Raw genomic sequence first — 12,031 nt, forward strand, 5'->3', positions numbered from 1 at the left:
CTAAAATCCACTGTATTTCTTTGGCTCTTTTTTCTTGGTGAGAATTGGAGTTTTCGAGTTGGGTTGATTTCTATCACTTCATGGTTGGATTGTTTCAGTTTATTTATTGTCTTGGCAAAAATTTATGTCTTTAGAGTTATAAATTAAATTTTAAAGTAAGTTTAATTAGTTGATTAATGGCCTTCTTTCTTTAAATATCAACTTCTGTTTTCTGAAAATCCCAGCCATACATGGAGTCCAGCCAGAAGAAGCCGCATGTGACAGTCCTAGCGAGCCCAGGGATTGGCCACGTTACCCCACTCCTCGAGCTAGCCAAACGACTCGTCGTTGACCACGGCTTCCATGTCACCTTCCTTTCCATCACCACCGACGCACCACCCGCACAGCTCCAGCTCCTCAGCAACCCCTCTCTCCCTTCCGACCTCCATGTCGTCAGCCTCCCCCGCGTCGACGTGTCCCAACAACCCATCGGTATCTCAGTTCGCATCTTTCTCGTCGTCCAAGAAGCCCTAAAGTCGCTGCCATTTGTCCTGAAAAACTTACAACCTCCGATCAAATCTCTCGTTGTCGATCCTTTATGCATCGAAGCACTCGAAATCGCCGCTGACCTCTCCATCCCCACTTACGTTTTCATGACGTCTTCCGCTTCGCTTCTGGCGTTCACCATGTACTTCCCCACCATCAACGCCGAGGTCAACGGCGATTATTCCAAAATCGCCGAGGAGGTTATTGTTCCCGGCTGCAAGCCCCTATTGCTTCACGATCTTGTCCCCGGAGTTTTGTCGCCAGAAGTATTACCTATGTGCAACAGATTTCCGACCGTGAAGGGCATTTTAGTAAATACGTGGGAAGAACTCGAGCCGGTGACACTTCTTAGCCTTAGAGAAAACCTTTTCTTTCTTGGTCTGCCAGCGCCGCCGGTTTATCCCATTGGACCGTTGACCAAAGAGGACAAACCGGTAACATCAACATTGGAATCTTCGAAGTTGCTGACGTGGCTGGACGAGCAGCCAATCGGTTCGGTTGTTTACGTCTCATTCGGTAGCGGAGGGACTTTGTCGAGGGAACAGATGAGTGAGTTGGCGTGGGGATTGGAGCTGAGCCAAAAGCGGTTTGTTTGGGTGGCGCGGCCTCCAAACGACTCGAGCGCGTCGGGGAGTTTTTTTAAGGCGGGTGTAGACATCAAAATTTCGGTGAAATGAATGTTGACCAATAATTAAAATTTCAACACTCACGTGTCACATAAATTTTACATGTAGCGTGTGACTCAACGAAAAATCGAAATAAATTGGAAAAGTCATCAAATAGGACACGTGTCAATACCTGGCAGAAATGATTTATTTCATCTGATTATTTAAATCCAAAAATCAAGTTTTGGAATTCTATAAATAGGAAGCCAAGGCATTCATTTGAGAGAGGAAGAAAGAAAGGAAGAAGAGAAAGAAAGAAGGGAATTTACATCACACCAAAACCTTGAAGCCTCGAAACTCTAAAGCTCTCAAGCAAATCCCGAAGGATCAAGAAAACACTCTTCGTTCTTCGTCAAATCCTCCTTCAAAGGTCAAGCCCCAACGGCCCTTGAAGAACTTCCACCGACTCAAGATCAAGCCCCGACGGCCCCTTGAAGAAAGTGTTCATCATCCGTTCATCCTAAGATCAAGCCCCAACGGCCCTTTGGATCAACAACCTCAACAAATCCACACATCCAATCGTTCTTCAAGATTAAGCCCAAAAGCCCTTGAAGATCCGCTCATCCATCAACCTTCAAGATCAAGCCCAAAAGCCCTTGAAGAAATCCATACATCCAGTCTTCAAGATCAAGCCCAAAAGCCCTCGAAGATCCGTTCATCAACTGTTCATCCCTAGATCAAGCCCCGACGGCCCTTTGGATCAACAGCTCATCCACAAACCTACACCCTACGAAGATAGAATCAGAGGATCAAATTACAAAGAGATTGTAACCCCAAAATCAATACAAACAAAAAATATATTTTGTACACGTATTCTTGTCTCTTGTTTCAGGAATTTTTCGTGTTTACAAACTTGGCACGCCCAGTGGGACTATCTCTACCTCTCATCTCTGTCTCCGTTCAAGATATTCAAGCACAGTCCATGGCTTCAAACAAAGAACAAGTCATGACTATCGGCACTACCTCCATTGAAAAACAGCTGGTTCAGATGAAGGAAACAATTGCAAGGCTGATAAAGACTGCAGAGGAGAAAAACTTGCAAACCGCCGGACTCATCAACCGTCTGGAGGCGCAACATGGTGTCATGGTGAAACCAAGCTCTCTTCCAACTAAAAGGACCGAAGAAGGCTTCAACCCAAATGCCTACGAACTCATGTCAAAGGCTAGGCATGACTTTGCTTCCTCTTCAAATCTTGGAAAGAAGGTTTCAAACACCGTCAACGACAAAGATCGCGACCTCACCAAAACTCAAAAGAAGTTGAAGGAGCATGGTTACGGAGTTGACAACAACCAAAGCACACCTCCAAAATCAATGGCATCAAGCAAGGGACAAGCCGTTCTTGCAACCACCAAGGGAAGAAGCATAAGCACTTCCGCCACGAATGGAGCATCCATTGGCACCACAACCACTCATCAACATGCCGCTTCAAAATTGGTACCGCTAAGCGAGCAAAGGGAACATCAAAGGCGCGAGTCTATCATCAACCTAACCTTGCTGGGGGCACCAAAGCATGCTGCTAAGGCGCATAAGATGACATCCCAAAATGGCCAATGGGTTTCTTCATCAGCACCCTGGATGTCTGAAGGAAAGTCATGCCTATTGGTTGCACAAGTCATGACCATCGGCGTCACCTCTGTTGAAGAACAGCTAGCTCAGATGAATGAAGCAATCGCAAAGCTCACACAGACTGTGGAAGAGAAAGACTTGCAGATTGCCGCACTTTTCAACCAACTAGATGCGCTGCCCGACGTAAAAGTCGACCGAAATATTGGCCTATTAAAGAAAGAAGGTGACGAAGAAGAGGAGCCACCAGTGGAGAAAGCTGAAGAGAAGCCGAAGCCAGACCAAGCAATGACATCCATGGGATCTCTCTCTATCCAGCAGCTACAGGAGATGATTGCAAGCACTATCAAGACACAGTACGAAGGAAGCTCGCACGACTCCGTACTGTACTCAAAGCCTTACTCCAAGAGGATTGATGCTTTGAAGATGCCAAGGGGTTATCAGCCCCCAAAATTCATGCAGTTCGATGGAAAAGGCAACCCGAAACAACATGTCGCCCATTTCGTTGAAACTTGCAACAATGCTGGGACAGAGGGAGACTACCTCGTCAAACAGTTCGTGCGTTCGCTGAAAAGTAATGCTTTTGACTGGTACACTGACCTCGAACCTGAGTCTATCAACAGTTGGGACCAGCTAGAAAGGGAATTCCTCAACCGTTTCTACAGCACTCGTCGTACTGTAAGCATGCTAGAGCTGACCAGTACGAAACAGTGGAGAGATGAACCTGTCATCGACTACATAAATAGATGGCGTTCATTAAGCCTGGATTGCAAAGATCGGCTTTCTGAAACCTCCGCCATCGAGATGTGCGTTCAAGGCATGCAGTGGGGACTACACTACATCCTTCAAGGCATCAAACCACGAACATTTGAGGAGTTAGCCACCCGCGCCCATGATATGGAGTTAAGCATCACCCGTCATGGGAAGAAAGAACAGATCGCCGACTACAAGAATGACAAAGTTTTGGGGCCAAAGGTGGATAAGGCTGCATGGAAACCCACCAAGGAAGCAATGACGGTCAACACAACTCCAGTCAAAACCCATACACGAGGCAAGGCGATTCAAACCGAAGCTTTTCGTGATCAAGAGATACGTAGACGCACTTTGAAGGAGCTTGAGGAGAAGACTTATCCATTCCCCGACTCTGACGTGGCTGCCATGTTAGATGACTTGCTGGAAAAAAAGGTGATCGACCTACCTGAGTGTAAACGGCCGGAAGAGATGAACCGTACTGACAGTCCAAGGTACTGTAAATTCCACCGCTTCATTGGTCATCCGACGGAAAAGTGCTTTGTGCTAAAAGATCTCATCATGAAGTTGGCTCAGAAAGGGATCATCGAGCTAGATCTTAATGATGTGGTGAAGTCAAACTATACCACCGTCACTTCTGGCTCTTTGAACTCAAAATCTTCACCTCAACCGCTGGGGGCATGCTCCAAAACCATGTCAGTCAAGTCAAGTGAAGTTGAAGGATGGACTTATGTCACTCCAAAGAAAATGCACAAGAAACATAGGTCTCCTTCACAAGTTCACCAATCGGAAAGGGGGCAAAACAGCTACCGTCAACCTTCAAAGCTACATGAAAGTATTGAGGATGATGAAGTTATGACACAAAGATCGTCCGTTGCCATCACGATGCGCGATTTCTTCCCCAAAGACTTCTTCAATCACTCAGTCAAGACTCCTTGCTATGAAGATTGCAAGGAATGCCTCTCTAAGATCGTTTGACAAAATCATCAAAAAGACACGCTCCTTGCCTGCACGAGCTGAAACTGCAAATGGCAACAAAAGCTCCTCGTTCGCACGAGCCTAAAAGGTGACACCAAAAGCTCCTCGTTCGCACGAGCCTAAAAGGCGACAACCAACGCTCCTCGTTCGCACGAGCCTAAAAGGCGACAACCAAAGCTCCTCGTTCGCACGAGCCTAAAAGGTGACAACAAAAGCTCCTTGTCTGCATGAGCTGAAACTGCAAATGGCACCAAACGCTCCTGGCCCACAAGAGCATAAACTGTGTATGGCAAAATCATCACCAAAATCATCATCAAAACCATCACTCATTTGAACTACGTTATGACTTGATCTCTTCTTTGGAAGAGTACGTAGGCAACTTGAAACTTCAAAACTTCAAGTACAGTCACATCAAAATAAATAAATAAATGTTTCATTAAAGAAAGTCAATTTTATTACAAAAGAAAAGAAAAAAAATAATAATAATACATATGTTACTATGTATTAGAAAAAAATATATATATTCTCTATCCCCAAAAAAAAAAAAAAAAAAAAAAAAAAAAAAAAAAAAAAAAAAAAAAAAAAATGCAAAATATATATATATATATATGTGTATGTGTGTATATATATATTCTCGGCCCAAACAACTGGGATGGCCTCTTGGAGGCCTCTTGGACCCTCTAAACCTTAAGGCCCGTGACAAAATATCCACCAAATCAAATGGAGTGCACCACAGCTCGAGGCCTCAAGAATTCAGAAAGAGAGCTTATTCTCACCACTGTCTTCATCAAGCTCCCTCCACATTGGCGCAATCAATCTCGCCAACACAGCATCATCATCAACCGTCCTGAAAGCAGCCGACTATCTTCAGGAGTGAGGAGGTTCCTAGCTACTATCGTAGCTGTTGTTGCGTCCTTCATCACAGAGTCTTCACCTGTAAGAGGACCGTTAGAAGATAAAAAAGAAGGGCGCCATACATTACCTTGACGGGGCACAACCGGATCGCTGCTGAGACTCAAATCTAAGCAAAGGTTCGATGAGTTAGTCATTTTTCAAAGGTGTTCAAAGAGAAGGGATAAAAAAAAATTTCAAAGGGTCGGAGACAATTTTTCAAGAATGGGCAATCTTCAGAGTGTGAATGTTGGGGTGATCAATACCGCTCTATAAAAAGCCAAGCGACACGACCACCGATTCAAAAATCCGGATTTTCCAGCGTGAAGTTCGGCGACGCGTTCGCGGCTTTTCAGAAAACGCGTTCAACTTTGTCAAAAGATATCTGACAAAGTCGAGAACACGTAGAGGCCATCATCGCAACTACACATCTTTAGCCGACAAGCGCAAAGTTCGGCGACGCTTTCTCTGCTTTTCAGAAAACGCGTGCAACTTTGTCAAAAGTGGCGCTCGTTCAGAAATCGAAGAGGCGTCGTTCAGAAATCGAAGAGACGTCTGTCGACAAGGGTAAAAGAACAAGACCACCACTTGCTATTAAGAAATCCCTATATGTGTCGACCTTCGTCTCTTATGGCAAGGCAGACCTGAAGAAAATGCCCAACTCTTCCTTACCTCTGAGGGCGCACTCCCAACAAAGCCTCTCGAAATACACAATTCTTCTTCTTCATTTGAGAAAACCTATTCAACCTTTGAAGATACCAGATGCCTGGAGTACAGATGACCCAGGAGGAAACGATAGATTGAAGCATGTGCTGATTCATTCACCGCTTCTTCAAAAGCAAAGGTATCTCATATCATCAAGGGCGAAAGCATAGGTATCTCATATCATGCTTTTTCCCTATCTTTTCCTTTGCCCTTGTTCTCACCTGCTAAGACAAGGACAGAGGAAGCAATATGTCGGAACCTCCACTCAAACCAGTTGCCACCAAGGAGTGAAGCACCATTTAAATGCAAAGGTTGCATTCAACTCCTGCATCGGAGGACAAATACTACAAGAGAAGATGCTAAACCTGCATAAGGAAATACCACTTCTGCAAAGGGGAGCAAGTAAGGCAAGTGAAAATGATACATCGAAGCATGTGGAGACAAGCACAACAAATATATGTGTTGATTCATTCGCTGCTTCTTCGAAAGCAAAGGTATCTCATATCATGCTTTTTCCCTGTCTTTTCCTTTGTCCTTGTTCTTACTCGCATGGCAAAGTGAAAGAAGCAATCAGCCGGCACTTGGAGTCAGTCTTCCGATCTGGAACCGACTACCTGTAATCTATTCCTGGTTGCTTACCTAGCGTTGCTCTCGAGTAGTCATCTTCAACGGTTGATACACTGCCAGAGAAGGGACAAGGAAACTTCAATTTTTCCAATTCGTATTCAATACGAATTGGAAAGATTGAACAAAGAAACAGGTCAGCACCTCCACCTCGTACTTGCCTGCCATATCCTGAAACCGCTCGTAGACCTTCGGGGGGAGACCAAAAGAATCTTGCTGCCCAGTTCAAGAGTAGCACAAAGGAAAATCAACGAGCGGAGGAGACAAGAAGAATCCTCCAGCCCAGTTCAAGATCAAGCCTCAATGGCCCTTGAAGAAATCACAAGTCCGATTCAAAATCAAGTGTTCACCACCCTTGAATCAAATTCAACTCCAGATAAAAGGAGTAAGTTCAGACCTTCGGAGGAGACCAAAAGAATCTTTCAGCCCAGTTCAAGATTAAGTTTGTGGAAAATCAACGATTGGAGGAAACCAGAAAATCTTCCAGTCGAACTCAAGATCAAGCCTCGATGGCCCTTGAAGAAATTTCCAGCTCAATTCAAGATCAAGCCTCGACGGCCCTTGGGTTGACATCTACATTAAGGGACTTCAAAACGCATCTTCTACACGTGACAAGCACATGTCTACGACGCGCCTTGAAGTGGGGGCATTTGTAGACATCAAAATTTCGGTGAAATGAATGTTGACCAATAATTAAAATTTCAACACTCACGTGTCACATAAATTTTACATGTAGCGTGTGACTCAACGAAAAATCGAAATAAATTGGAAAAGTCATCAAATAGGACACGTGTCAATACCTGGCAGAAATGATTTATTTCATCTGATTATTTAAATCCAAAAATCAAGTTTTGGAATTCTATAAATAGGAAGCCAAGGCATTCATTTGAGAGAGGAAGAAAGAAAGGAAGAAGAGAAAGAAAGAAGGGAATTTACATCACACCAAAACCTTGAAGCCTCGAAACTCTAAAGCTCTCAAGCAAATCCCGAAGGATCAAGAAAACACTCTTCGTTCTTCGTCAAATCCTCCTTCAAAGGTCAAGCCCCAACGGCCCTTGAAGAACTTCCACCGACTCAAGATCAAGCCCCGACGGCCCCTTGAAGAAAGTGTTCATCATCCGTTCATCCTAAGATCAAGCCCCAACGGCCCTTTGGATCAACAACCTCAACAAATCCACACATCCAATCGTTCTTCAAGATTAAGCCCAAAAGCCCTTGAAGATCCGCTCATCCATCAACCTTCAAGATCAAGCCCAAAAGCCCTTGAAGAAATCCATACATCCAGTCTTCAAGATCAAGCCCAAAAGCCCTCGAAGATCCGTTCATCAACTGTTCATCCCTAGATCAAGCCCCGACGGCCCTTTGGATCAACAGCTCATCCACAAACCTACACCCTACGAAGATAGAATCAGAGGATCAAATTACAAAGAGATTGTAACCCCAAAATCAATACAAACAAAAAATATATTTTGTACACGTATTCTTGTCTCTTGTTTCAGGAATTTTTCGTGTTTACAGCGGGTTTCAACACGGTCTTTCCGGCGTCCTATTTGCCGGAAGGGTTTTTGGATAGGACGCGAGGGAGAGGATTGGTGACACCTTCGTGGGCCCCTCAAGTCGCAGTTCTGAGCCATCGGTCTGTGGCTGGGTTTGTGACGCACTGCGGTTGGAATTCGGTGTTGGAGAGCGTATTGCATGGGGTGGCGATGATTGCGTGGCCGCTGTACGCCGAGCAGAGGATGAATGCGAGGTTTTTGGTGGATGTGGGAGTTGCGGTATGGCCGGAGGCGGAGGAGGATGATGGGAAGAAAGTGGTGGGGCGTTGCGAGGTGGAGAGGGTGGTGAGGACAATTTTGGAGGAGGAAGGAGAAGGGGTGAGGAGGAGGGTGAGGGAGCTTCAAGGCACTGCCCTGAAAGCTTTGGAAGTCGATGGGTCATCTAGTGGATCCCTCGAGGGACTGGCGAAGGAGTGGCGGGAGGCTTAGTTCTTCGATTAGTTTGATGTGTGTAAAAAATTAACGATCTATTGACCCAAAAAAATTAAAAAAAAATTAACGATCTAAAACTTATCAATTGTGATTGACAGATTAAGATTTAAATTGTTGTCGTTAGATTGATATAATAGTTCGGTTGAGCGAAATGTTGATAAATGTAGAAAATTCAAATTTAAAAGTTTGAGATCCATTGTATTGCTTAATGCATGCATAAGTGCAAAAAGTTTATAATCCAACAAAAGGAGTGTCAGCTTATAACACAAATAAGTGTTGAACTTTAGTTACTCTTCATAACACACTTGAATAAGGATAATACTTGCAATTCCCACATGGGACATATTCTACCATTATTGAATAAGTATCTTCACCATCTAAATTTCATAATCAGAACTGTTTAATTTATTAATTTTTATTTGAATATCATTAGTAAGGAGTCATTCGAATCAAATATCGTTTAATCTTCCAAATTTATAGAACAAATTGACAATGTGATTATCAGGTAATATATCCATGATGAACTGTCAATTTACTTGATACACTTGGATAACTAAATGATCTTCGAATTAAATAATTTTTTTAAAAAAATAATCTTTAAATGAAGTTTATAAATTGAACAATTTCGATTATGTAGTTTATATTATAAAAATACATTATTCAAGGATGGTGAAATGTGATCACTCTCCGGTGTGAAGGACGCAAGTATGGAAAGATTCTACCTATTATATGACCATAAAAAGGTTATTGTCACATGTTCAAAAATGAAGCCCAATAACTAAAATATGGATCTACTGCGATCTCCTACTCATCTGAAAAGCCCGTCCACGAAACTCCCCAAAAAAAAAAAAGTTTCGGTGGCGCACGAATCAATAAAACAAGCTGACTGGTGGATACTGACGTATGGCGGTATGGGTTCCACAAGATAACGGTTTCCCGCGGAAACGGCAGCGTTTTGATACGACTAAGAACTTTTCCTCTGGTTCTCTCTCTCGCTCGGGCTCTGCATCTCCATGGACTCGAAAGCTTCAACAACCACGGCTCCATTACTGAACCAGCAAAACCGAATCAATCCACCGTCGAAGCCGAAGCAGAAGGACTTCCTGAACCACCTCGAAGCCTACCTCGCGAAGCGAGATGGCGTCGACAAGCTCCTTAAGATATCCCGGTACGCCACCAAGATCGTCCTCGCCTCCTCCGCCCTCCCCGAAACCCTCCCCCTAACGCAGCGGCTCAAGAGCTTCGAGTCGAGCGTCGGCATCAGCCGCAAGGCCTTCCGTTTAGGTAAGTTCGTCCAGGACGTCAACGCTCTGAGAAGCTCGAAATCGAAATTAGATTCGAATCAGGAGCTCGTACTCGCACTAATCGCCTACGGAGGCGAGGGATTGTACTTTTTCGTTGAGCAGTTCGTCTGGCTAGTCAAGTCGGGGTTGATCGATAAGAAGCACTCGCGGAATTTGCAGAAGATCAGCGCCTGGGCCGAGTTCATCGGATACGCCGGCAGCATCTCGTTGAAATTTAGGGATTTGAGTCGGATTTCGGAGGACGAAAGGTGTGTAAAATCGAGCATTGAGATCGCGATTATGAGGGGGAACGGGTGCGAGGAAGAGAAGGAGAAGTTGACTAAAGTATGTGAGAAGAAAATGATGAAGAGGTTGTCAGTGGTTCAAGATTCGGCGGACGCGTTAATGGCTTTGGCGGACATCCGGGACGGCGGCGGACCGTTCTTGGGGCCTCTTTCGATATCGCTGGCCGGGATGTTATCGGCTCTGATTAGCACTCACAAGAATTGGGTGTCTTGCTGAGATTCATGGCCTTTTTACAAGGTATGGTTGCTTGACACTTTCTTTGTTAATTTGTGCTGCAAATTGTAAGAGAATAAAATGTATGCAGATTGACACAGGCAATGGTTCAATAAGAATTCATTTTATAGCACATTCTGAATTCGTTAGCTCGTGAGTGCGAAAACTGAATTCTTTAGCTCGTAAGTGATTTTCGCAGGCCTTTTTTCTGAAAGATGAAAAATCAAATGAAGTGATGAACAACTTATTAGTAATGACTAACAAGAAGAACTTCAACAGATCGAAAACTCGTTGTTTGGTATCTTGACATTTGTGATGAATGCCAATAATGATGTGAACATTTCAAATTCGACATCTTCATTTTCCTTGAACATGACATGTTGAGTATTTTGGAGCAATATTGCCGAAAACATTTGTCCAAGAATCTGACTTTCGTAGGTCAAATCCGACTTTGATGCTGCTTAAAGTGCAACCGGAATTCATCCCTGACGATTCATCTTGTTCGTGCCCTGCTAAACCCGAAGTCTATGATTGCTTGCCTTTCGTTTCACGCAGTTACTACTGATTACCAATTACACTGCTCATATAGAATTGTTCTTTGATCTTTTTGAACTTGAATTTTCTTTGACATCTGATGAATGCAGTTCTTTCAAGAATACGGAAAATTGGTTTTACTAATGAGTTCAACTAGTTAACAGAGTGGCGAACAAGTACGCTCATCTCTCTAGGTCGATCCATCCATGGTTCGAGTTGTGCCTCCCGCAGTCATTTCTATCTGCAACTTTGCGGTTCCTCGTTGTATGCCAGTCGTGTGATGACAGAAACTGGATAGACGTTTTAGCTGTGAGCTTATTAGCAGACGTTTATGTTGAATATGTTCGGGTTCTCCATTTCCATTAACGTTTCAACTTAAGTGGCATTTTTCTGCGCCAAACCTATGTAGAGTTTATATGGTTTGTTCTGGAAAGCTGCGTTTGGTTGGTGAAAAAAGTGTTCGGGAATAGAAAACTTTTTTGTTTGGCGAACCGAACTCCGTTCTGGTTACGTTTTTTGCCTTGCTAGTATTTGAGAGCTGGATTGCTTCATCGGTTTTTTGCCTTATAACCCACGATTTTCATCGGTTTTGTTAAAAACTACCAAAATCATCATGAAACCTATTTTCGTTAAATTTTCCACAAACCATAAGATTCTTGAAAATCATGCATGGCCTTCTGGAGATGTTATGTTTTCCGCTAGTATTTTTCTATTTTTCCGTTCTCTAGCTTTCAAGTTCGGGACATTTATGGACCTAATAAATGGTCAAATTGCTCCCAAATAACTTATAACAATTTTCTTCTTGTGTACGCAAAATAACTTGTGAGAACTCAACAATCTCATTTTTTACAGAAATCGTGGTCTATAACCCACATTTAGACCTGGTTTGGTACTGAGGTGATTCTGAAAAAAGCTGTTGGGGAAAAACTCAGAGTACACAACTCTAACACAAGTGTTGGAGAGACAATACAAGTAAACAAATTACTTGTATTACACAAACAAAAT

The 12,031-nt window shown here is 43.6% G+C and overlaps 2 protein-coding genes across 3 annotated transcripts; both read left to right on the forward strand.

Moving 5' to 3' along the window:
* The first annotated feature begins 230 nt into the window (after positions 1–230).
* Positions 231–1,202, forward strand: LOC137746178 (UDP-glycosyltransferase 72E1-like). Its single transcript, XM_068486259.1, has one exon. The coding sequence runs from the start codon at positions 231–233 to the stop codon at positions 1,200–1,202; it is 972 nt and encodes a 323-aa protein (XP_068342360.1).
* Positions 1,203–9,594: 8,392 nt separating this feature from the next.
* On the forward strand, positions 9,595–11,650 carry LOC137708712 (peroxisomal membrane protein 11A-like). 2 transcript variants are annotated; one of them, XM_068447855.1, is made up of 2 exons: positions 9,595–10,516; positions 11,137–11,650. In XM_068447855.1, the coding sequence occupies exon 1, from the start codon at positions 9,704–9,706 to the stop codon at positions 10,493–10,495; it is 792 nt and encodes a 263-aa protein (XP_068303956.1). In that variant the 5' UTR covers positions 9,595–9,703; the 3' UTR covers positions 10,496–10,516; positions 11,137–11,650. The 2 variants fall into 2 exon arrangements, with proteins under 2 accessions (XP_068303956.1, XP_068303949.1); XM_068447848.1 differs by having other exon boundaries at positions 9,596–10,516; positions 11,221–11,646.
* The last annotated feature ends 381 nt before the right edge of the window (positions 11,651–12,031 follow it).

This window comes from Pyrus communis, chromosome 1, assembly GCF_963583255.1.
Source record: "Pyrus communis chromosome 1, drPyrComm1.1, whole genome shotgun sequence".
Lineage (NCBI taxonomy): Eukaryota > Viridiplantae > Streptophyta > Magnoliopsida > Rosales > Rosaceae > Pyrus > Pyrus communis.

What these genes read in the sequence shown, in the direction of transcription:
- LOC137708712 (XM_068447855.1), top strand. Translation starts at nt 9,704, where the DNA reads ATGGACTCGAAAGCTTCAACAACCACGGCTCCATTACTGAACCAGCAA.
- LOC137746178 (XM_068486259.1), top strand. Translation starts at nt 231, where the DNA reads ATGGAGTCCAGCCAGAAGAAGCCGCATGTGACAGTCCTAGCGAGCCCA.